We start from the raw sequence: 26,778 nt of genomic DNA on the forward strand, positions 1-26,778 counted from the left end.
AGACAGAAGCTCAAGTAAGCGTTGGAATCAGAATTCAAGTTCGCATTTAACCCCCAAAGCCATGTTCCCCTCACTACTCTCCCCACTACCCCTACCCACGTCTCACTGTCCTGGTGCTAGAATGCACTTCTGCCCCAGACTTGACTCAAAATCCTCTACCTGGAAATCACAGTCTTCCTAATCAATCTTTGGTCCCTGTTCCTATGGCTCCATTTATTCTTTATGTTGCACCAAACTCTAAGACAGAGAGGCTCAGCCTCAGCACGAGGGACTTCCTGGACCGAAAGCTTCTCGGTTGTTGGCAGCTGCCCTGTGCACTGTGGGATGTTTGGCAGTCCAGCTTCTACCCGCTGGATGGCAGGAGCACCCACCCTCCAAGCTGTGCCCTCCAGATACGGTCCCCGATGCCCCTGGGGTCACCAGCGGGGAGGACCACTGCTCCAGGAGAAAGGAAGAGGCCCATTGCTGCCCTGACCCTGAAGGAAAACTGTGTTGAGAGGAGATGTGAACTCTTGTAAAGATTTTTACCTTGAGAGTTCCTGTCGTGGCACAGGGGTTAACGAATCCGACTGGGAACCATGAGGTTGCGGGTTCGGTCCCTGCCCTTGCTCAGTGGGTTAATGATCCGGCGTTGCCGTGAGCTGTGGTGTAGGTTGCAGACGCGGCTCGGATCGTGCGTTGCTGTGGCTCTGGTGTAGGCCAGCGGCTGTAGCTCCGATTCGACCCCTAGCCTGGGAACCTCCATATGCCGCAGAAGCGGCCCAAAGAAATAGCAAAAAAAAAAAGATTTTTACCTACATGAATCTTGGTCTTGACCAGCTCAGGCTAAAGGTGGCTGCTAGTGCCCCTCATCCTTTGCCCTGTGCAGGACCCCAGACCCATCACACACACAATAAATATTCAAGATTTGGGAAATGGGGAAGGAGAACAACGCTCCCCTGTCAACAATGACTGCACTTGTCCCTGAGCGAAGTGCACCTTTGCTTCAGAGGCAAACAGCCCCATGAGGCTGCTTGAGTGAGTGTGGATGTTCCGTGGAAAACAGTGGTGCTTGAATCCAATGCGGATGTTCTTCCAGGCAAATGAAGCAAAATGCAGAGGTTACCTGGGCATGAAGCTTAACTTAAGGGCAAATGTCAAGGAACAGTGATTTTTGTCTGTTTGCTTTAATTATCAGTCATTACCCAGGGCTCTCTGCCACACCTCCTCTCAGAAAATAGGGGTAAACAAATCTCATGCAAAGAGACAGGAAAAGGGGAAAATGGGGTCACCCAGAGTTGGTGAAAGGCATTTCTCCCAACTGCTCTGTGTACGCTGCTCCGTCAGCACGGTCCACTCTGGATGACTTTAATATCGCGACCGTCTTCCCTGCAAAGTGAACAACCGAAAAAACTCATTCCTTACCTACCACATTCAAATGGTCTGGCTATTTGTATCAAAAAGATCCATTATCTATGAGATTCTTTTCGGTGTGTTATACAAAGTTTGTTTACACAGGCTTTCCAGCTCTGAATTCCCTGTTAGGTGATGAGGGGCCTTCTACCTCCAGGTACAGGGGTGCACCTTTCACAGGAGATTAATTTCCTGCTTTTCAGGGAGACAGAGAGTAGGGTCAAAGTGTAACTCCTGCACTGGCTCTTTCTTAAGCAACTTTGATTCAAAATAACTAATATGCCATTGAGACATATTTTGAGGTGGCCTGCCCAACAGGTCCACCGTATTGAAACATTACCTGTCGTATTGAAATTGCCCCACTATTGGTATTAAAAAGATCCATTATACATTAGATTTGTCCCAGAGTGATGTTTAATTAATCTTTTTTTTTTTTTTTTTTTTTTTTTTTTTTGTCTTTTTAGGTCTGCACCTGCTGCATATGGAAGTTCTCAGGCTAGGGGTCATATCCAAGCTGTAGCTGCTGGCCTACACCACAGTCACCGCAACACTGGATCCTTAACCCGCTGAGTGAGGCCAGAGAGCAAACCTGTGTCCTCCTGGTTGCTAGTTGGATTCGTTTCCACTGAGCCACAATAGGAACTCCCTTATTCTCTAACTTTGATCTAGAAAATGCACTGAATGATTCTATGTCTTTTCAAATATTAGTCTCAAAACAGAACTACTTCTGTGTCATAGTTGATTGTTATGTCCAATAAAGAATGACAACTTCCTGGGTGATCAAAATACAAAAGGAGAAGTTAGGAATACCCGGCTGTCTTACACTGTAAAACCACATTACCTGATTTTCATGCACAGAGTGCACTCGTTGGGGTAAGTGGCCATGTCACTGCCACACACGGGGCTAAAGTCCCTGGGACATCCTGGTAATTTATACTGATCACAGCTTGGCTAGAAAAAAGGAAGACAGAAATGGGAGAACAGCCTGAGATGTCGTCACAACATGGCTGAGGAAGCAAAGTCCCACGTTGCCCTGGATTTCCCAGAAAATCTACAGAAAGATTCCTATTTTCCCCAAAAAAATGGTTTTTCTAATGCAAAATCAGAGGCTGTGTTGAAGCAATGGGTTGACACCTGCTTTGTTAGAGAGGGACCTCACAGGAGGGTTCAGTCTGGCTGATCTTTTTTTTTTTTTAACCACTAAGCCACCAGAGAACCAGCTGTCTGGCTGATTTTTAAATGAAAGTAAAGACATGCCGCCAAACCTGCTTTCCTGTCCTGAGCTTCATAACTTGCTCTTCACTCCCATCTGCTGAGGATGGCCACATCCCACCATAATCCCTCCCCAGAGACACAATCACACCCAAACACACTCAGGAATCTCATCCTTTTGTGCACTTTCAAAAGACTGGCCTTTACACAGCAGCAGTGATGAAAGCTGTCCATTCAGAATTGGACCTCAGGACTGTCAGGAGTTTAATAGCGTCCATTCAGAAAACTATGTTATGGCCCTAACCCTCTCAACAGCATCTTATTTGGAAATAGGGTCTTTCCTCAAGTGAAAATGTTTAATAGGGTTAAAAAGCTCAAGTCCAAATGAGGTTAGGAGGGTGGGCCCTAGTCCCATTTGACTATCATCCTTATAAAAAAGGAACATCTGGGAGTTCCCGTTGTGGCTCAGTGGTTAACGAATCCGACTAGGAACCATGAGGATGCGGGTTCCATCCCTGGCCTTGCTCAGTGGGCTAAGGATCCGGCGTTGCCGTGAGCTGTGGTATAGGTCGCAGACATAGCTCGGATCCCATGTTGCTGTGGCTCTGGCGTAGGCTAGTGGCTACAGCTCCTATTCGACCCCTAGCCTGGGAACCTCCATATGCCGCAGGAGCAGCCTAAAAAAATGGCAAAAAGACAAAAAGAAATAAAAATAAAAAATAAAGACACTGGCACAGCAAGGTAATACACAATTTAAAAAAAAAATCTTTCCCCAATTATTTATAGTTGTTCTATCTGTAACTATTCCAACAGCACCTTGTTTTTTAGCAAGTGTTTCAAAAGCATTTGATGCAGTTCTCATATAAACTGCTTTATTTCCTTATGCTTATATTCACGTTGTCTTTACTGCTTTTTTTTGGGGGGGGGGGCCACACCTGTGGCATGTGGAGGTTCCCAGGCCAGGTGTGAAATTGGAGCTGTAGCCACTGGCTTACACCACAGCCACAGCAACACAGGATCCAAGCCATGTCTGTAACCTACACCACGGCTCACAGCAATGCCAGTTCCTTAACCTACTGAGCAAGGCCAGGGATCAAACCTGCATCCTCATGGATGCTAGTCAGACTTGTGAACCTCTGAGCCACAGTGGGAACTCCCTGTCTTTACAGTGTTTTTGGCTGGTCCTGCAGCATGAGGAAGTTCTGGGTGGGAGTTAGGACCCCGACCACAGCAGAGACCCACGCCACAGCACAGGCAACACCAGACCCTTAACCCATTGAGCCACCGGAGAATGCCCGTGCTGTCTTTACATTTTTTTTTTTTTATTTGTCCTTTTGCCTTTTCTTTTTTTTTTATTTTTTATTTTATTTTTTTTATTTTTTTGTCTTTTTGTTGTTGTTGCTATTTCTTTGGCTGCTCCCGCGGCATATGGAGGTTCCCAGGCTAGGGGTTGAATCGGAGCTATAGCCACCGGCCTACGCCAGAGACACAGCAACGTGGGATCCGAGCCGCGTCTGCAACCTACACCACAGCTCACGGCAACGCCGGATCGTTAACCCACTGAGCAAGGGCAGGGACCGAACCCGCAACCTCATGGTTCCTAGTCGGATCCGTTAACCACTGCGCCACGACGGGAACTCCAAAATTTTTTTTTTTTTTTTTTTGTCTTTTTGCCATTTTCTTAGGCCGCTCTCACGGCATATGGAGGTTCCCAGGCTAGGGGTCGAATCAGAGCTGTAGCTGCTGGCCTACACCATAACTACAGCAAGGAGGGATCCGAACCACGTCTGCGACCTACACCACAGCTCACGGCAACTCCGGATAGTTAACCCACTGAGCAAGGCCAGGGATCGAACCCAAAACCTCACGGTTCCTAGTCGGATTCGTTAACAACTGAGCCACGACAGAAACTTGTCTTTACATTTTTAATTAAAATAAATCTGGGAACTGGCATAACAGGCTGTGAACACACGAGCCTCAGTAACTCCACTGAAGAGAAGAAAGCTGTATTGGGATACAGGACGGCAGTTATACAAGAGACCAGTCTATGGACAACCGGGGAGTAATCGATCTGCTGTGGGAATCGCTCAGAGAAAAAGGATAGGGTTTTATGTGAGTTTGCTTAACAAGGAGGGTGGCTGATAGTTACTATCCACATTTTCTGAAAGAAGTCAAACACAGGCACACTTAGTCACCTGAGCAAAATAATACTGGGCACCCATCAAGTGCTAAAGATTTGGCACCAAGTAACAAGTAAGACGTCATCCATGGCTACAGGAGGGTACAGCCCACAAGAGGCAAGTCCGACTCAGTGCTAGGATGCCCTAGTGAGGAGCATCAGGTCAGAGTCAGACTACCTGGTGGACCCACAGTGCCACCATTTTCATATGACTTTGGTACCTACTTCATAGTGCTATAAAAAATTAAATGAGGGGAACTCCCGTCATGGCGCAGCAGAAACAAATATGACTAGAAACCATGAGGTTGCAGGTTCGATCCCTGGCTTCGCTCAGTGGGTTAAGGATCCAGCGTTGGTGTGAACTGTGGTGTAGGTTGCAGACTCAGCTTGGATCCTGCATTGCTATGGCTGTGGTGTAGGCCGGCTGTGGTATAGGCCAGCAGCTGTACCTCCAATTGGACCTCTGGCCTGGGAACCTCCATATGCTGCGGCTGCATCCCTAAAAAAGAAAAAAAAAATTGCATGAGGAGTTCCCTTGTGGTGTAGCATGATTAGGATCCAGTGTTGTCACTGCAATGGTTCAGGTGGCTGCTTTGGCATAGGTTTAATCCGTGGCCCAGGAACTTCTGCATGCTGTGGGTGCGACCAAAAAAATACAAATATAAATGAAAACTGGCACAATATTGTAAATCAATTATACTTTAATTTTAAAAAATTAGAAGTTCCTGCTGTGGTGCAGTGGGTGTCACTGCAGGAGGCACAGCTTCCATCCCTAGCCCTGTGCAGTGGTTAAAGGATCCAGCGCTGCCGCCACTGCAGCTGGGATTCAATCTCTGGCCCAGGAACATCCGTATGCCATGTGTGCAGCAATTGATAAAAAAACTAAAAAAAAATTAAATGAGTTATTTTATGTAGGGAATTTAGAATAGTGCTTGGCACATAGTAAGCAGTATCCAAGCACTTAGTGTTGAAGGGAACCAGACTATGTCACTCTCAAAATACAGCAGATTTGGAGTTCCTTTCATGGCTTAGTGGTTAACAAACCTGACTAGTATCCATGAGGAAGCAGGTCAGATCCCTGGCCTTACTCAGTGGGGGTTAAGCATCTGGTGTTGCCATGAGCTGTGGTGTAGGTCACTTGGATCCTGCATTGCTGCATTGCCAGCTGTGGTGTAGGCTGGCAGCTGTAGCTCCAATTTGACCCCTACCCCAGCTTGGGAACTTCCATATGCCACAAGTGCGGCCCTAAAAAGCCAAAAAATAAATAAATTAACTAAAAAAAAAAATAGAATTCTGACCCACAGCCTGTAGCAAGCTGCTCAGGAAACCAACCCACTATGTAGAACAGCCAGCCCAGGAAGCCCACCTGCTATATGTCAGACTAGAGAGAAGTCAGATGGCTCTCTAGTGACAATCTAGGAAGCCAAATAGTGACCTCTGACAATCAGCTGAAATGCTTCCACTTTGGGCCCAGTCAGAGAAAGCCAAATCGGCCCTCCTAACCAGTCACAAAAAATGCCTGCTTCTAGTTACAGCCTCCCCAGGGCTACAGCCTCATTCAGGGCCCGCCTGACACCTTCCCTTTTTCCAGTTATAAAGCTTTCCCCCTCCTCTGCCTTTGCATCTCTGCTAAAATGCAAGTGACAGATTGACTCATTCACTACATCAAAATCTGAACAATTAGCTTTTTTTAATTAACCTTTTTTAAAAAGTGAAACATAGTTTTTACAATGTTGTGTTACTTTTAGGTATACAGCAAAGTGAATTGGATATGTGTGTATGTGTGTATATCCTTTTTCAGATTCTTATCCATTACAGATTACTGCAAGACAGTAATAGAGTCCCCCATGCTATAGAGCAGGTCCTTGTTGATTAACTCTTTTAGATATAGTAGTACGTATATGTTAAACAAACTCCTGATTTCTCTCTCACCCCCTCCCTCACTCTCCCCTTTGGTAACCATAAGTTTGGTTTCTATTTGAGTCTATTTCTGTTCGGTAAATAAGTTCATTTGTATCATTTTGATGGATTCCACAACTGAGTGATATCATTTGATATCTGTCTTCGTCTTACTTAATGAGATAATCTCTAGGTCTACCCAGTTGCTGCAGATGGCATTATTTTATTCTTTTTTATGACTAACATTCCATCTATATGTACCACATCTTAATTATCCATTCCTCTGTTGATGGGCATCTAGGTGCTTCCATATCTTGGCTCTTGTGAACAGTGCTTCGGTGAACATCAGGGTGCGCTGGAGTAACTGGCTTTGCTTGCTCTCATTTGGTTGGTCTTTATCCACAGAATTTAATCTGATAATATATTTACAATGTCTAGTACAATGTGTAACTGCTAAGCCTAGGACCTTCCAAATCAGTAAAGGAAACAAAGCCCTGAGGCCTTTAAGGCCTGAGCTACTTTCAACCAAATTGTACATTGTGATCTGTATGAAAGGCCTGCCTGAGAATCTGGTTTCTAAAGGAGCAGGTCCACTGCTTGGGAAACGGCAGGTCAGCCCTGAAACCCAGCCCCCAACCCAGGCTGCTGTGGGTATCACTGTATTTGCAGAAACAGTGGGAAGGACTTCTTACTTACTGTTCTGTATTCTGAAGGCTGACCAAACTGAGCATTCAACAGGGCTGCAAGAAGGAAAGACATTTTAAAGGGCAGCATCCAGGCTCATTCTGGTTAATAGGGCTTTCTACATTTCAGCTTGTGGTTTATCCAGGTACCCATCTCCCTTTCCCTCCCATGCCTCCTTCCTTTGAACCCCCCCCAACCTACCACCCCCAAAGAGGGTAGCCGGCTGTGTTCTGGCACCTCTCCCACCAGGCACACAGAAAACACTCAGTACCCATTCAGGAACTGACACCCTCGTAGGACTGCTTGAAAAAGGGCTTTGAAGCCACCCAACAAGTCAGAGGAGTGGGCGGCTTTCCTGGGCGGCTCAGGGCAGTAAAGGCACAAGTTGAGACTGGGTGTTGCCATTTTAACTCCGTTTGAGGGAGACATGGAGTCCGGCTGCACCGGCTCATGAATCCAGTGTGCCCGGCGGGCTTGGCATTAGCAGTGCCTGATGCTGGGCGTCTCCTGCCGAGGTTTTGCAGGGCCTGGGCACCCCAAACCCCAGCGCCTCACCTTGGGCTCCAAAACATTCACTTTAAGGGAGAAAGAGCGACCACAGGTGTCACTAAGAAGGTGCTGGGAAGGAAGCCCAGGCGTGAACTAAAGGGGGTGGCTGTCCCCCCAAGGCCACCCCCAAGTCCATGACCCCAGACAACCTTAGGGTGGCGGGAACTGCCAGTAACGGGTGCAGGTGCGCGCGGGGGAGCGGGGCGGGGGGGGGGGGGGAAGCCCGGGTCGGTCCGGGAGGGGCGGCCAAGTGACCCCCCTCTCGGTGACTCCCGGGTGGGTCCTCCGTGGACCAAGCCGACTGGTGAGCGTTACCTGCTGAGTCCCACCAGACCAGGAGCAACAGTACCCAGCGCAGGGCCGCCGGCGCCATCCTTCCCCCGCGCGGCCGGCCTCCCCGCGCTCCAGTGTCACGCGACACGAGTTACGGCACCCTCCCCCAGGAGACAGGATGGGATGGGGCGGGTGAGGGGGGAGGAGGAAGAACGCGGACAAGTAGGAGGAGGGAGGGGCAGGAAAGGATGGGTTGGGAGGGGAGGGAGGAGGAGGAAGGGAGGGAGAGGGGGAGGTTGCCAGACCCCATCTCCTCCCCAGGCCGAGGATGGGGTAAATGATTAAGGGGGCCTTCTCTCCCTGCGGCAAACGAGACCCTTGTAAGAGCCCTGGGTGACCCTGCGGGCTCTGTCACCCAGCCCATTTCTTTAGCATCTTCTCTGTCCTAGAGCTGTTTGGGGGCTAACTCAACAAAGGAGGTCCTTGCTCTCAAGAAGCTTTGTAGTGTGGGAGTTCCTGTCCTGCCTCAGTGGTTAACAAATCAGACTAGGAACCATGAGGTTGTGGGTTCGATCCATGGCCTCGCTCAGTGGGTTAAGAATCCCACTGAGCTTTGGTGTCCTTCGCAGACAGCCTGGATCCCAGGTTGCTGTGGCTGTGGCTAGGCCAGCAGCAACAGCTCCAATTTGACCCCTAGCCCGGGAACCTCCATATGCTGCGGGTGCTCTGGTGTGGCCCTAGGAAAGATGAGGAGACAAAAAAAAAAGAGAGATTTGTAGTGTAGATGTTGGAGATGGGGTGACACAGGGACCTCCAAACGAGTGACTACAATAATTTCTAGAACTAAGTGTTAGAGGGGAGTTCCCCTCCTGGTGCAGTGGAAGTGAATCCGACTGGTATCCAGTCCATGAGGATGCGGGTTTGATCTCCGGTCAGTGGGTTAAGGATCCAGAGTGGCCCTGAGCTGTGGTGTAGGTCACAGACATGGCTGGGATCTGGTATTGCTGTGGTTGTGGCACAGGCCAGCGGCTGTAGCTCTGGATCAGTCCCCTAGCCTGGGAACTTAATATGCTGCAGGTGCAGCCCCCCAAAAAAGTAATAAAATTAAGTGCTAGAGGAGTTCCCTTGTGGTGCAGTGGGTTAAGGACCTGGAGTTGCAGTGGCTCAGATCACTGCAGTGGCTTGGGTCGTTGCTATGGCATGGGTTCAGTCCCTGGTCCAGGGACTTCCACATACCAAAAAATTAAAAATAAATTTAAAATTTTTAAACTTTTTAAAAAATAAAATTAAGTGCTAAAGAGTAGCAGGGGCAGGGGAAAACCTCCACTGGGAGGTCAGGAAAGGTCTTTTAGAGCAGAAAGCTGAAGGGTGAGAAGGAACCCTGGCAAGGCCTTGAGGATGATGCTCAAGCTCCCGGAGAAGCATGTGCACAGCTCAAGATTAAGAAGGGAAGGGAGGGGAAGGAACCACAAGGCCAAGTGGTGGTGGAGGCCGTGGCAAGGGTCAGGGTTTGTTCAGAGGGAAGACAGTGGGGGATTCTGAGCAAGGACGAGCCTCTCATCTGAGTTAGGTTTTAAGAGATTGGATGAAGAATGGAGGGGACAGGTAAGAGTGGAGGCAGGGAGACAAATGGGGTGGCTTTTGCAGTTATCCAGGTGAAGGACAATGGCACCTTGAATTAGTGGGACACAGGGGCTTGGTGAGAAGTGGTCAGATTCAGAATTTATTTTGGAGGTGGAACCAACTGGAGTAAGAGAGAGAAACCAAAGATACTCCCCAGGATTTTGTCCTGAACAGCTGGATGTGTGCTGATGCCATTTCTTTTTTATTATATATATACATATATATATATACACATACACATATATACACATATATACATATATATACACATATATACATATATATACACATATATATACATATATTACACACATATATACATATATACATATATACACATATACATACATATATATATATATATATATATATACACACACACATACTTTTTTTTTCTTTTGTCTTTTTAGGGCCACACCCTCAGCATATGGAGGTTCCCAGGCTAGGGGTTGAGTCGAATCAGAGCTACATCTGCCGGCCTACACCACAGCCACAGCGATGCCAGATCCAAGACGCATCTGTGACCCCCACCACCGGAACACCGGAGCCTTAACCCACTGAGCGAGGCCAGGGATCCAACCTTTGTCCTCATGGATGCTAATCAGGTTTGTTCCAATGGGAACTCTGGTGATGCCATTTCCATGATGAGCATTTGGGAGATGCCTCTTAGACATCCCAGTGCACATGTGGACCAGGCAGATAGAGTTATGCACTTGGAGCTGGAGCTGGAGCTGTAAATGCAGAAGTCATCCACAGATCAGTGGTATTGAAAATCATTGCCCACAGCCCAGGGAAAAAGAATAGAGGTCAGAGGTCAGAACCCTGGGGCATTAAGAGCATTAATCCCTGACACACCCCCAGATTCTGGCAGGGTCTAGTCTAATCTACATCACATGAAGATTTCTCAGGCCAAGCAGGTAGTTCACTCATTTGAAATAAGATACGCCCTCCAGGAATTCCCATCGTGGCTCAGTGGTTGACAAATCTGACTAGGAACCATGAGGTTGCAGGTTCGATCCCTAGCATCACTCAGTAGGTTAAGGATCTGGCATTACCGTGTATGTGTGGTGTAGGTTGCAGATGCGGTTCTGATCTGGCCTTGCTGTGGCTCTGGTGTAGGCCAGAGGTTGCAGCTCCGATTAAACCCCTAGCCTGGGAACCTCCATATGCCATGGGTGCAACCCTAGAAAAAGATAAAAGAAAAAAGATACTCCCTCCAGCAGATTTCAGTCTAACCCCCGCAGTGGGACCAGGCCTGGTGAGTGACCCCTACCACTGGCCTGGCTGCTTCTCCCTCAGTGGGTCAGTGAGCTCGGCTGTATCTGGTGGTGTATGCTGCCCTCTAGTGGACATGAGCTGACATTTTTCACGAGGGCCTCGTTTGACAGTACTTCAGCCTCATTTGAAGGTTTTCACAGGGCTGTCCTTTTACCTTCACAGTAACCTATGAGGCAGGCGTTGTTATTCCCATTTAACTTTTTAGAAATCCTTAATATCATTGCACTTACTGAATTTCAACAGCTTCTGACAGAACAAGATAATTCCATGATTTCTTTTTTTGGTCTTTTTGCCTTTTCTAGGGCCGCTCCCACGGCATATGGAGGTTCCCAGGCTAGGGGTCGAATCGGAGCTGTAGCCGCTGGCCTACTCCAGAGCCACAGCAACGCTGGGATCTGAGCCGCATCTGCAACCTACACCACAGCTCACAGCAACGCCAGATCCTTAACCCACTGAGCAAGGCCAGGGATCAAACCCACAACCTCATGGTTCCTAGTGGGATTTGTTAACCACTGAGCCACGATGGGAACTCTGATATTTCAGTGATTTTTACATGAGTTACACACTGAAATTATGAGTGTTTGTATTGATTGAGTTCCATGAACTCTGTGATGACAATGAACTTCATCGTTTTCCCTTTTTTGAGTGTGGCTACTAGAAATGTCAGCTCACCTGCCTGAGGTCAGTGCTGCTACACACAGCACATCCTAAATGTGATATGGGGGTGGCTCACTCCAGGGTCATAATAACGGAGCAGATGCTTTGGTGGGACGTCCATCACGCCCTCAGTGAGGCGATGCTGCTAGCGCAGGTGCAGCCTGTTCTAGAGAAGTGTGGTTCTCAACTGGGGTTGGCATGAGAGCCCCTAGCTCACCTGCATAGGGCACCACTAGGAGGCTGGGCCGTGAGCAGCGGAGGGTGGCTGGAGAAGGTCCTGGCAGAAGCAGACGGTGTGTCGCTGGTGAGCGTGGATGGAAGCCTGTCCAGGCAAGCTGATGAGCAGCAACATCTGGGAAGAGACCGAGCAGGGCCCAGCTGGTGTCTCAGGACGAGGCTGCCGGTGACGCAGCCAGGGCAGTTTCCCGAAAAAGTGGCAGCCTAGAGCAGGTGTCACAGTGTTGGGGACAAGAGTGGATCTGGTCATTCCCCTTTTTCCTGGAAAGACAGAAAAAGAGTAGCTAAGGCCAGTGTCAGGGGCCCCAAGAGAAAAGGAGGTGGGGACAGGATGGGTTCCGGCCACCTGTGCAGTTGGGTTTGGGGGTGTGAGCCGAGAGTGTTATGTGTGCGGGGGCGGGGAACAAGTGGGTGCGGCGTGGGGAGAAGCCGCCCAGAGCATGAGCAGCTTCCCTCCTGAGTCAGGAGCAGCTTCCGGAACCTCAGGTGAGAGGACCCAGCCTTGAGCTTTGAGGATCTCGCCTTCTTGAGTCCCAGGAGCCCCATGTGTCTCTTCACTCATGAGGTGGCAGTGCTGGCCTGGGTGAGTGGTGAGCAGGCTTTTCCCCTGGAGGCCCAGTCGGGAAAGAGGTGCCCAGTCCTCAGCTTCCCTCACACATCCCTTAGCACATTCTTTATTTCTTATAGGTCGCCCTCTTGCTCTCTGTTCACCCCCTGCTGGACCAGCTTCCTATGTCGGCTGGGATGACTAACGGAGTCAGTGAGGGGTGTCCCTTTGCTGGTTTTCCTGGTTCCCCGAGGCCAACGTGAGGTCACTTCTCCCTGTAACTGGCAACAGCTGCCTCCTCCTGGAAGCAGAGGCCTCGCCATGGTAGCTGCATGTGGTGGGGTGTTGCTCCAGAACCCGGCTTCAGACATGTAAGCTCCCCTAGCCATCAAGCCGTCCATGTCCCTGGTGCTGAATCTGGGCTCTTAGCGCTTGATGCTGAGCTGGTTCTGGGCTTATCGGACTGAGTGGTGCTGCCAACATTCTCCACAACCAAAGAGCCATCATCGGGCTGGAGGTTCACAAACAACTTCACATGTAGCACCCTCTGCAGTGACCTTGGTAATAGCTCCAAGTCCTTGAGGAAGTGTTGAGTGAGGTGGCCTTGGTGACGAGGTTACAACAGAGAGGGAGGCATTGGCATCTGGATACAGTCACAGACCAAAACAAACAAAAACCCTGACCCCTTGGATCTACCTTTGATGGCACCTGGCGGTGGAGGGCAGCACGTGGGGGCGTGGCCTAAATAGGGTGTCAGGGCCAGAGCTGGAGAGGAGACCTTGTCTGAGAGTCAAGGAGAAAGTTCACCCTTAACGCCTCTTGGCCTACAGATGATGAAACCTGCCTAGCCCATCTTCTGAATGAGCTCAGGAGGCCCTTCAGCTGCCCGGAGTGTTAAAAGTCAATCCTCCAATTCTGCCTGGAAAACAGCCCACCTGGGCTTTTGTATAACTCATGCCCATTGTGTTTCATTCTTACGCAAATATTTTGAAGCTGGCCTCTTGAAGATGCTCACCCCTCCCCCACCCCAGAATTGGCGAGACCCTGCCCGAGCACCAGTCCTGGAGCTCTTTGGAGACCTTCCCTAACAGCTTGGCTTCCTAGCCCAGGGGCAGCCCTTCTCTGCGGGTTCCCTCCCTGGGTCCTTCTCTCAAATCTTCCCGTTAAAGGAAGGGCCATCCCAGTTCTTTTTTTTTTTTTTTTTTTTTTTGTCTTTTTTGTTGTTGTTGCTATTTCTTGGGCCGCTCCCGCGGCATATGGAGGTTCCCAGGCTAGGGGTTGAATCAGAGCTGTAGCCACCGGCCTACGCCAGAGACACAGCAACGCAGGATCCGAGCCGCGTCTGCAAACTACACCACAGCTCACGGCAACGCCGGATCGTTAACCCACTGAGCAAGGGCAGGGACCGAACCCGCAACCTCATGGTTCCTAGTCGGATTCGTTAACCACTGCGCCACAACGGGAACTCCATTAATTCCATCCCAGTTCTTTCCTTCAGGGAGGAGCGTTCCCTCAGGCAGAGATGGTGCCTTCTCTGAAAAATGACCTTCTACCTGCCGTAACCACCTGTCCAGTAGACACCTTCACAGTTAAGGCCCATTCACCTCCCAGGTGCTTTTCAAAAGCTTTGCATTTCCTTGAGACTTTCTTGCCTGAAGCCACTGCATGACCTACACTGAGCTGCCTCCCCTTGTCCTCCTCCCCGCCTCCTGCTCACCTGCATCTCCAAACACCTGCTCCTGGCAGGGCGGCCTGTAAAGACCTTGCCGAGCCTGGCCCTCTGTGAAGCAGGTCTGAGGTTTCCGCATTCTCCTGCAGGCACCCCGAGCCTCCGGGACGCCTCCTTTCTCGTCACCCTGTGGTTCTTTTGTAAACCATCCACCCTCACACTGGCTAATTCAGAAAATGTGTAGGAAGACTCACGGCCTGCCTGGGGTTTTGTGAGGTGCCTCCCAGGTCCAGGATGTATAAAATGCGTGGCTGTCCCCAAGGAGCTCCAAGATCACGGGCGTGACAACATGGCAGCAGGTCCCTGGTGGCAGGTGCCCCATTTGGGATGTGCCCCACGGATGACGGGTAACCACCCAGACTAGGGGGGGGTCCTGGAAAGGCTTCCTGCAAAAGGACTGGGGAGGGCCTCCCAGGCAGGCCACTGGATAGGCAAGGGCCTGGAGAGGGTCTCCACCCAGTTCCCAGCAGCAGGGGGTCAGGCAGGGCCAGGCTGGGGTGCAGAGCAGGCTCCAAGCACCAAGGAGCTTCTCAGCCGTGCTAGGGAGGTGGCCTCTGTCCCTCAGATAGAAACTGCTCTGTAGGGGGCCGGATGCTCTGGCTGGGATGTGGGGACCGCAAGGGTGACAGTGCCTCAGACAGGATCTAGCCCAGAGGACCCAGGTGAGGGTTCCTTCCATGAGGAGTGGCTAGAAGCCGGCGAGTTTCCCCAGGTGAGATGACCAAGGCCTGCGCTCAGCAGATGACCACTTCAGAGTGTTGACTTCTTCCTGTGTGTGTGTGTGTGTGTGTGTGTGTGTGTGTGTGTGTGTGTGTGTGTGTCTGTATCTGGTCTCTCTGTCATTGGAATGCAAGCCCTGAGATGGCATTTTGGTCTTGCTTACTGCTCTTTAGAAGCCCAGGAGTATAATAGTGCCTTGATGAGAAGTGGCACCAGGAACTCCATGAATGAAGGGACATGATTTGTCAGGTGACTGATTGGGGTGGGGACGGGTGGAGGGAGGCAGAACTGCCTGCAGGCCCTGCTCTAGGGCCATGACCCCTGCAGTGAGGCCCCTCAGAGTTGGTGACTGATGCTCTCCTATGCTGCTCTAACTGATGACCTGCCTACTAATTGGCTTAAAGCAAACCCCAACTATTCTCTTCCACTTCTGGAAGCCACAAGGCTGAGATCAGTGGGGCTGAGCTAAAGGTAGGGCGTGACTGAGAGGAGTAGCTGACTCTGCTTTCTGGAGGCTGCCTGCCTTCCTTGCTGCTGACTCCTTCCTCAAGGCACTACAGCCCCTGCTTACATCCTCAGATGTCCTACGGGCTCTTTAGAGCCATATTCCCTTCTGCTTCCTTCTGGTGAGGACATGTGACTACGTCCAGGGCCCACAGGGATGATCCAGAATAGTCTCTGCCTTTCCCAACCTTCTCTGTAGTCACATTTGCAAAGTCCCTGTCACCATATGAGGTGACATTCACAGGTTCTGGACATTAGCACTTGGATAGCATTGGTTCTCTGGTCTAGAGTGTAGGCTTCAGAGCCAGACACACCTCAGCCATACCCAGGCTTTGTCCCTTGCAGGCTTGGGCCCTCAGATGACCTCTCCTCCTGGAGACAAAGGGTCCCCACCCATAAACCTGGGATCACACTACCTTCCTTGCGGTGCTGATGTGAGGATTAAAGCTCATCACATGTTTGGGCTCCATGCCTCCCACAGTCCTGACAAATAAGCCTCAGTAAATGTTAGTTGGGTTTTTTTTTGTTGTTTCTTTTTAGGGCTGCACTCATGACATATGGAGGTTCCCAGGCTAGGGGTTGAATTGGAGTTACAGCTGCTGACCTGCACCATAGCCACAGCAATGCCAGATCCAAGCTACATCTGCAACCTACACCACAGCTTACAGAAGTACCAGATCCTTAACCCACTGAGTGCGGCCTGAAACCTCATGGTTCCTAGTCGGATTCGTTTCCACTGTGCTGCAACGGGAAATCCTCAAAGAACCAGCTCTTGGTTTTATTAATATTTTTTTCATCTCTATTTCATTGATTTCCTCTCTGATCTTTATGATTTCCTTCCCTCTGCTGACTTCAGGTTTTGTTTGTTCTTTATTTTCTAATTCTTTTGGGTGGTAAGTTAGGCTTTTGTTTTGAGATTTTTCTTTTCTACTCTTCTTGGCTTTTTAGGGCTGCACCTGTAGCATATAGAAGTTCCCAGCCAGGGTTCGAATAGGAGCTGCAGCTGCCAGCCTACTTATGCCACAGCCACAGCAATATGGAATCCAAGCCACATCTGCAACCTACACCACAGCTCACAGCAACGCAGGATGCTCAACCCACTGAGTGGGGCCATGGCTCAAACCTACATACTAATGGATACTAGTCAGGTTTGTAACCCATTGAGCCACAATGGGAACGCCTAGATTTTTCTTCTTTTTAAAGGAAGGGCTGTATTGGTATGAATGTCCCTCTAAGGACTGCTTTTGCAGCATCTCACAGATTTTGAATGGTTGTTTTCATTGTCATTTGTCTCAAGGTATTTTTTAATTTCTTTTTTGATTTCCGCATTAACACATTGGTTTTTTAGTAGCATGTTGTTTAGTCTTCATGTAGTCAGTTTTTTCTCATTTCATTTCCCGTGATTGATTTCTAGTTTCCTGCCATTGCAGTCAGAGAAGATGCTTGAAATAATTTCTATACTCTTAAATTTATTGAAGTTAGTTTTGTGTTCCAGTATGCAGCAATCCTAGAGAATGTTCCATGTGCACTTGAAAAGAATACATATTCTGTGTTTTGGGCGGGGGGATGTAATATCCTGAAAATATCAGTTAAGGCTAACTGTTCTGTTATGTCATTTAGGATCTCTGTTGCCTTACTGATTTTCTTTCTAAAGGATCTGTCTATTGTTTTGAGTGGGGTGTTAAAGTCTCTTCCTGTTATTGTATTCCCATCAATTTCTTCTTTTATGTATATTAGTATTTGTTGTATGTATTTGTTCCTACATTAGGGGCATATATACTGACAAGTGTAATATTCTCTTCTTGAATGGATTCTTTTATCATTAAATAATGTCCTTGACAACACATGAGTTCTTCCTCTGCGGCCAATCATGTGCCAGATCACCACTTAGGATGATCTGATCGTTGTACTATCCTGCCGACAGCGGAAAAATGAAAAGGAGTTGTTTACCTGAACATAAATAGTAAACCAGAGGCAGGTCAACTGCCAATGGGTGGGGGAGGCTCCTGACCGTCAGTCCCTCAGGTCTAAACACCTGCTCTAGGAGTTTGATGGCTCAAAAGGAAAGAATCCAGTGCTGGTACGACTTTGACTTTTCCACAAAGTGTAAAAGTCAACTTTCTAAAGAATAATGGTTCTTGAGAGACAAGATTAAGATGGTGGAATAGAAGGACTGGAGCTCAACTTCTCTCCTAAAAACAACAAAATTCACAACAAAAGACTGAGCACTCTTCACCCAAATGGACTGGAAACATTAAAAAAGATATCCTACTCCAGAAGAAAAAGAGGAGGACACAAAAAGAGGTAGGAGGGGCGATTTCATGATATAAACAACCCCATACCTCCTGGGTGGGAAGCCCCACAGACTAGAAACTAACTGGTTCACAGAGACTCACCTACAGAAGTGAGAGTTCTGAGCCCCACATCAAATTCTCATGTGTGGGGATCTGCCATGGGGAGAAAGAGCCCTGGAGCATCTGGCATTGAAGGTCAGTGGGGCTTGTGCACAGGAGCTCCATGGGACTGGGGGAAACATACACCCCATTCTTAAAAGGAGCACACAGACTTTCATGTGCACTGGGTCCCAGGGCAAAGCAAAGTCTCCATGGGAATCGGAGTCAAACCTGACTGCAGTATTGGAGGACATCCTAGGAAAACAGGGGTGGACATGGCTTGTTGTGAGGGAAGGACATTGAAACCAAAACTCTTGGGAATATTCAGTAGCCATGCCTTTCTCTGGAGGTGGCCATTTTGGGAAAATCTGGCCCCACCCATTAGTCAGCTGCTGAGAAGGCCCAGGGCAAACAACCCAGGTGGGTTCACAGCCCCACCCCTCAGTAAATAGGCTACCTCAACACCCCCTCAGGCACACAGCTGCCTCTAATCCCATCCAGAGACTAAGCCCCACCCACCAGAGGGATTAGAATCGGCTGCACCTACCAGTGGACAGGCATCAGCCCCTCCCATCAGGAAGCCTACAGCAAGCCCCCCATACCGACTTCAGCCACAGGAGGGCAGACACCAAAAGTAAGAGAGGCTACAATTCTACTCTCTGTAAAAAGGTCACCACACAAAAAATCTATAAAAATGAAAAGACAGAGAACTATAACTCAGATGAGGGAGAAAGGAAAAACCCCAGAAAAACAGCTAAGGGATCAGGAGATTCTCTGCCTCCAGGAAAAAGACATTAGACTGTTGATGCTGAAGATGATGCAAGACATTGGAAATAAACTGGAGGCAAAGATGGATAACTTACAGGAAACACTGAGCAAAGAGATACAAGATATAAAACTTAAACAAGAAGAGATACAAAATACAATAACCGAGATAAAAAAATTCAGTAGAAGCAGCCAACAGCAGAGTACAGGAGGCAGAAGAACGAATAAGCAAGGTGGAGGACAGATTAGTGGAAATCACAGATGTGGAACAGAAACGAGAAAAAAGATTGAAAACAAATGAAGAGAGTCTCAGAGAATTCTGGGACAATGTTAAACTCACCAACATTGTATTACAGGGGTGCCAGAAGGAGAAGAGAGAGAGAGAAGGGGACAGAAAACATATTCGAAGAGATGATAGCCCAAAACTTTCCTAACATGGGAAAGGAACCCCTCACTCAAATCTAGGAAGCACGAGTACCATATAAAATAAACCCAAGGAGGAACACCTGGAGACACATATGAATCAAACTGACCAAAATTAAAGACAAAGAGAAAATACTGAAAGCAGCTAGGGAAAAGAAACAATATACAAGGGAACCCCAATAAGGGTATCAGCAGATTTTTCAGCAGAAACTCTGCAGGCCAGAATGGAGTGGTATGATATATTTAACATGATGAAAGGAAAAAAACCTCCAACCAAGATTACTTTACCCAGCAAGGCTCTCATTCAGATCTGAAGGAGAAATCAAAAGCTTCACAGATAAGCAAAAGCTGAGAGAATTCAGCAACACTAAACAAGCTTTACAACAAATACTAAAGGAACTTCTCTAGGCAGAAAAGAACAACAGAAGAAGGAAAGAAAAAAGAGCAGCAAAAGCAAATCCAAAGCAACTAATAAAATGGCATTAAGAACATACATATCAATAATTACCTTAAATGTTAATGGACTAAATACCCCAACCAAAAGACATAGACTGACTGAATGGATACAAAAACAAGACCCATATATATGCTGTCTTCAGGAGACCCACTTCACTTTGAGGGACACATACAAATTGAAAGTGAGAGGATGGAAGAAAATATTCCATGCTAACAGGAATCAAAAGAAAGCTGGAGTAGCAATACTCATATCAGACAAAATAGACTTTAAAATGAAGAATATTTTAAGGGACAAGGAAGGTCACTACATAATGATCAAAGGATCAATACAAGAAGAAGATATAGCAATTTAAAATATCTACACACCCAAACTAGCTTCACCACAATATATAATGTAACTGCTAACAACTTTAATAGGACAAGCCAACAATAACACAATAATAGTGGGGGACTTTAACACCCCACTTACAGCAATGGGCAGATCAACCAGACAGAAAATCAATAAGGAAACACAGGCCCTGAATGATGCATTAAACCAGATGGACTTAATAGATACTTATAGGACATTCCATCCAAACGCAACAGAACACACATTCTTCTCAAGTGCACATGGAACATTCTCTAAGATTGATCACATCCTGGACTACAAATCCAACCTCGGTAACTTTAAGAAAATTGAAGTCATATCAAGCATCTTTTCCAACCACAACGCTATACGACTGGAAATCAACAACAAGAAAAAAACTGCAAAAAACACAAACGTGGAGACTCAACAACGTGCTACTAAACAACCAATGGATCACTGAAGAAATCCAAGAGGAAATTAAAAAATACCTAGCAGCAAATGACAACAAAGATACGACACTCCAAAACCTATGGGATGCAGCAAAAGCCGTTCTAAGAGGAAAGTTTATAGCAAGACAAGCCCACCTCAGGAACCAAGAAAAAGCTCAAATAAACAAGCTAACTTTACATCTAAAGCAGCTCGAGAGAGAAGAACAGACAAGTCCTAAAGTTAGCAGAAGGAAAGAAATCTTAAAGATCAGAGCAGAAATCAATGAAATAGAAACTAAGAAAACCATAGGAAAGATCAATGAAACAAGAAGTTGGTTCTTTGAAAAGATCAGCAAAATTGATAAACCCCTAGCCAGACTTATCAAGCAAAAAAGAGAGAGGACTCAAATCAATAAAATTAGAGGAGTTCCCGTCGTGGCGCAGTGGTTAACGAATCCAACTAGGAACCATGAGGTTGCAGGTTCGGTCCCTGCCCTTGCTCAGTGGGTTAAGGATCCGGCGTTGCCATGAGCTGTTGCATAGGTCACAGACGCGGCTCAGATCCTGCATTGCTGTGGCTCTGGCGTAGGCCGGCAGCTATAGCTTTGATTAGACCCCTAGCCTGGGAACCTCCATATGCCATGGGAGTGGCCCAAGAAATAGCAAAAAGACAAAAAAAAATAAAAAAATTAAAAAAATAAATAAATAAAATAAAATTAGAAATGAAAAAGGAGAAGTAACAACAGACATCACAGAAATACAAAGGATCATAAGAGACTGCTATATGCAACTATATGCCAATAAAATGGAAAACCTAGAAGAAATGGACAAATTCTTAGAAAAGTACAATCTTCCAAGACTAAACCAAGATGAAATAGAAAAGATGAATGGACCCATCGCAAGAACTGAAATTGAAACTGTGATATAAAAACTTCCAACAAACAAAAGTCCAGGACCTGATGGCTTCACAGGCAAATTCTATCAAACATCTAGAGAAGAGCTAACACCTAGCCTTTTAAAACTATTTCAAAAAATTGCAGAGGAAGGGATTCTCCCAAACTCATTCTATGAGGCCACCATCACCCTGATACCAAAACCAGACAAAGATACCACACAAAAAAAGAAAACTACAGGCCAATTTCACTGATGAACATCGATACAAAAATCCTCAACAAAATACTAGCAAACCGCATCCAACCATACATTAAAAGGATTATACATCATGATCAAGTGGGATTTATTCCAGGGATGCAAGGATTCTTCAATATCCACAAATCCATCAGTGTGACACACCACATTAACAAACTGAAGAATAAAAACCATATGATCCTCTCAATAGACACAGAAAAAGCCTTTGACAAAATCCAACACCCATTTCTGATAAAAACCCTTCAGAAAGTGGGCATAATGGGAACATACCTTAATATGATAAAGGCCATATACGACAAACCCACAGCAAACATGATTCCCAATGGTGAAAATTTGAAAGAATTCCTGCTGAGATCAGGAACAAGACAAGGATGTCCACTCTCACCACTGCTCTTCAACATAGTTCTGGAAGTCCTAGCCACAGCAATCAGAAAAGTAAAAGAAATAAAAGGAATCCACATTGGAAAGGAAGAAGTAAAACTATCACTATTTGCAGATGATGTGATACTATACCTAGAGAATCCTAAAGACTCTACCAGAAAACCGTTAGAGCTCATCCACGAATTTGGCCAAGTCACAGGATACAAAATTAATACACAGAAATCAATGACATTGCTATACAGTAACAATGAAAGATCAGAAAGAGAAATTAGGGAAGCAATCCCATTTACCATCGCATCCAAAAGAATAAAATACCTAGGAGTAAACCTACCTAAAGGGACAAAAGACCTGTACTCTGAAAACTATAAGACACTTATGAAAGAAATCAAAGATGACACAAATAGATGGAAAGATATACCAGGCTCGTGGATTGGAAGAGTTAATATTATCAAAATGACTATACTACCCAAGGCAATCTACAGATTCAATGCAATCCCTATCAAATTACAAAGGACATTTTTCACAGAACTCGAATAAAGTATTTTAAAGTTTGTTTGGAAGCACAACAGACCCAGAATAGCCAAAGACGTCCTGCAAAAGAACAATGGAACTGGAGGAATCAGGCTCCTGGACTTCAGACCATACTACAAAGCAACAATCATCAAAACCATATGGTACTGGCACAAAGACAGAAATATAGATCAGTGAAACCGGATAGAAAGCCCAGAATTAAACCCACGCACCTACAGCCAACTAATCTATGACAAAGGAGGCAAGGATATACAATGGGGAAAGGACAGTTTGTTCAAAAAGTGGTTCTGGGAAAACTGAATAGCTACATGGAAAAGAATGAAATTAGAACACTCCCTAACACCATACACAAAAGTAAACTCCAAATGGATTAAAGACCTAGATGTAAGACCAGACACTATAAAACTCTTAGAGGAAAACTTAGGCCAAACACTCTCTGACATAGACAGCAACATCTTCTCAGATCCACCTCTTAGAGTACTGACAATAAAAACAAAAATAGGGTTCCCGTTGTGGCACTGTGGTTAACAAATCCGACTAGGAACCATGAGGTTGCGGGTTCGATCCCTGGCCTTGCTCAGTGGGTTAAGGATCCAGCGTTGCTGTGAGCTGTGGTGTGGATCACAGATATGGCTCGGATCCCATGTTGCTGTGGCTCTGGTGTAGGCCGGTGGCTACAGGTACAATTGGACCCCTAGCCGGGGAACCTCCATATGCCGAGGCAGTGGCCCAAGAAATGGCAAAAAAAAGACCAAAAAATTTTTTTTAAATTAAAATAAAAACAAAAATAAACAAATGAGAACTAATCAAACTTCAAAGTTTCTGCACAGCAAAGGAAACCCTAAACAAAATGAAAAGATAACCCACAGAATGGGAGAAAATCTTTGCAAGTGAATCAACTGACAAGGGATTGATCTCCAAAATTTAGAGACAACTTCTGTAGCTCCATACCAAAACAACAAACAACCCCATCAAAAAACGGGCAGAAGATCTAAACAGACAGTTCTCCAAAGAAGACATACAGATGGCTGAGAAACACATGAAAAGATGTTCAACATCACTCATTATTAGAGAAATGCAAATCAAAACCACTATGAGGTACCACCTTACACCAGCCAGAATGGCCATCATCAAAAGTCTACAAACAAGAAGTGCTGGAGAGGGTGTGGAGAAAACGGAACCCTAGTACACTGTTGGTGGGATTGTACATTGGTGCAACCACTGTGGAAAGCAGTATGGAGATTCCTCAGAAAACTAAACATAGAACTCCCATTTGACCCAGCAATCCCACTCCTGGGCATCTATCCAGAGAAAACCATAGCTGGAAAAGACACATGTACTCCGATGTTCACTGCAGCACTCTTTGCAATAGCCAAGACATGGAAACAACCTAAATGTCCATCAGCAGAGGAGTGGATTGAGAAGATGTGGTAAATATACACAATGGAATATTACTCAGCCATTAAAAAGAACGAAATAGCAGCATTCTCAGCAACACAGATGGACTTAGAAACTATCATGCTAAGTGAAGTCAGCCATACAATGAGACACCAACATCAAATGCTTTCACTGACGTGGAATCTGAAAAAAGGACAGACTGAACTTCTTTGCAGAACAGATGCTGACTCACAGACACTGAAAAACTTATGGTCTCTGGAGGAGACAGTTTGGGGGGTGGGGGGATGTGCTTGGGCTGTGGGATGGAAATCCTGTGAAAACAGATTGTTATGATCATTATACAACTACAGATGTGATAAATTCATTTGAGTAATAAAAAAAGTAAAACAAAACATAGTAATGTCCTTATTTTTCTTTCTTTATGGTCTTTGTTTTAAAGTCAATTTTGTCTGATATGAGTATTGCAACTCCCACTTTCCTATCATTTCCATTAGCGTGAAATATCTTTTTCCATCCCCCCACTTTCAATTTCCTTGTGTGCTTTGCCCTAAGGTAAGTTTCTTGTAGGCAGCATATTGTAGGCTCTTGTTTTTTTATCCAGTCTGCCACTCTATGTCTTTTTATTGGCACTTTCAATCCATTGACATTTAAGGTAATTATTGATAAATATATATTTATCGCCATTTTAAACTTTATTTTCCAGTTGATTCTGTTTCTCCCTTGTTCCTTTTTATTTTTTTGGTTGGATGATTTCCTTTTATCTTATGCTTGTGTCCTCTTCTTTTTAGTTTTGGAAATGTTTTGTTTGGTTTTGATTTGTGGTTGCCCTGTTTTTCAGGTATGTTAACCCCTTCCTATCACTGCATGATTTAGCCTGATAATCGTATAGGCTCAAACACATTCTAAAAAAAATAGAATCTAGATTTTCTTAAGAACTCTCCTTCCCCACATTTTATGATTTTGATGTCTTTTTTTTTTACAGTTTCATATTTTTCCTTTTGCTGTTCCTTGTGTTTATCATCACTTTTACAAAATAGTTTTTTTTTTCTTTTTGATCTGTATACTGGCTTATTTAAGTGATCATTATCCAGTTATGATTTCTGCCATCCTATATCTTCTCACCTCTTTCCTAGTTAGAGGAGATCTTTCAATATTTCTTTTAGAATGGGCTTAGTATTGCTGTATTCTTTTAGTTCTTTTTTGAGAAGTTATTTCTCCTTCTATTTTAAATGATACTCTTGCTGAGTAGAGTATTCTAGGCTGCAAATTTTTCCGTTTTAGAACTTTGAATATAGCTTGCCACTCTCTTCTGGCCTATAGTGTTTCTGTAGAGAAATCAACTGATAGCTGTATGGGAGTTCCCTTATAATTAACTCTTTGTTTTTCCCTTGCTGCCTTTAGAATCCTCTCCTTTTCAGCCCTTTTTTTTTTTCCTTTTCTTTTTTTTTTTTTTTTCTTTTTAGGACCACACCTGCAGTATATGGAGGTTCCTAGGCTAGGGGTTGAATTGGAACTGTAACTGTCAGCCTACATCACAGCCACAGCAACGCCAGATCCGAGCCATGTCTGTGACCTACACCACAGCTCATGGAAGCACCAGATCCTTAACCCCCTGAGTGAGTTCAGGGATCAACCCTGCATCCTCACGGATCCTAGTTGGGTTCGTTAACTGATGAGCCACGAAGAAAATGCCAAATCCTGTCATTTTTATTATAATATGTCTGGGTGTAGGTCTGTTTGTGTTCAACTTATTTGGGGCCCTCTGTGCCCTATATCTTGATATCTGTTTCCTTTAAATTTGGAAGATTTTCAGCCATAATTTCTTCAAATATATTTTCAATCCCCTTTTCTTTTTCTTCACCTTCTGGAATCCCTGTTTGTGTGGATTGGCCCACTTTATATTATCCCATAGATCTCTTATATTGCTTTTATGTTTTTTTCTGTTGGCTTTCTGTCTGCTGTCCTGATTGGATGATTTCCATTATCCTATCTTCCAACTCATTTATTTGTTCCTCTGCATTATTCATCCTGGTCTTCAGTGTCTTTAACTCAGCTTTTGTCTCTGCAAATGAATTTTTGTAATTTTTCTTGGCTCCTCCTGACAGTTTCTAGTTCCTTTCTAAAATAATCTGCATTACTGTTGACAGCCATTCTTAATTCCTTCAGTATTTTCACTACCTTCTCTTTGAACTTGGTGTCTGTTAGACTGCAGAGGTATGTTTCAATGTTTGCTCCTTTGGGGAATTCGCCTGTTCTTTTAACTGGGAATGGTTCCTGTGCTTATTCGTTTTGCTTATATATTTTTTTTTATTCTCCAAAGCCTGATTCTCAATGCCCAGCCCCAGCCTGAGTGTCTTAGGCTGTGGTGTCCAGAGCGGTGGTACCAGTGGTCTGTGTGGCTCTGTCTCTCTGCTTTTCCCTCCTCAGTCCAGCTGCTGCACTTTTCTCTGAGGCTTTGCAGCTTCCCCTCTGTCCTGGCTGGTCTCCCCATCAGTCAGGTGGCCTCCCAGGATGCAGATTCCTTTCCCTTTCATGGCTCCCTCTCAGGAGTGCTAGTCCCATGCTGATTCCTTTTTTTCTCTTCTCTCTCTCTTTTTTCCCCACTTTGGTCTACCCAGTTATATGGAGGGCTTCTTGTTCTTTTTGGAAGTCTAAGATCTTCTGACAGCTTTTAGTAGATGTTCTGTACAAATCATTCTGCATGTAGATGGGTTCTTTTTTCTAATGTTTGTGGGAGAAGGTGAGCACCATGTCTTACCCCTCCACCATCTTGATCTAGTTCCCGAAACAAGTACTTTAAAATGTTTTTCTATATCTGTACTTATTTCTGCATTCTCATTTCTTGTTTTGCATATCATGTTTTCTTTCTTTCTTTCCTTTTTTAAATCTTCTGGGTTAGTTAGCAATTTATTGCTTTTTATATAATCAGTTGTTAGATTTATTTATTAGTACTACCATTTTTTCAATTCTCTAATTTATTAATATTTGTATTTGACTTTATTTTGCTTTCCTTAGATTTAATGTT

The 26,778-nt window shown here is 45.8% G+C and overlaps 2 protein-coding genes across 2 annotated transcripts in view; one reads left to right on the forward strand and one right to left on the reverse strand.

Moving 5' to 3' along the window:
- Positions 1,148–8,363, reverse strand: SPINK2 (serine peptidase inhibitor, Kazal type 2). Its single transcript, XM_003129019.4, has 4 exons — positions 8,231–8,363; positions 7,379–7,422; positions 2,234–2,343; positions 1,148–1,368 (listed from the first exon to the last, which is right to left on the reverse strand). Exons 1-4 carry the CDS (start codon positions 8,286–8,288, stop codon positions 1,323–1,325), a joined length of 258 nt encoding a protein of 85 aa, XP_003129067.1. The 5' UTR covers positions 8,289–8,363; the 3' UTR covers positions 1,148–1,322.
- Positions 14,549–26,778, forward strand: part of LOC110261959 (translation initiation factor IF-2-like) — a 39,715-nt gene continuing 27,485 nt past the window's right edge. The window contains exon 1 of the mRNA XM_021100538.1: positions 14,549–14,606. Within this exon, the coding sequence (XP_020956197.1) occupies positions 14,549–14,606 (58 nt within the window). The remainder of the gene's footprint in view (positions 14,607–26,778) is intronic.

This window comes from Sus scrofa, chromosome 8 (genome assembly GCF_000003025.6).
Source record: "Sus scrofa isolate TJ Tabasco breed Duroc chromosome 8, Sscrofa11.1, whole genome shotgun sequence".
NCBI classification, from domain to species: domain Eukaryota; kingdom Metazoa; phylum Chordata; class Mammalia; order Artiodactyla; family Suidae; genus Sus; species Sus scrofa.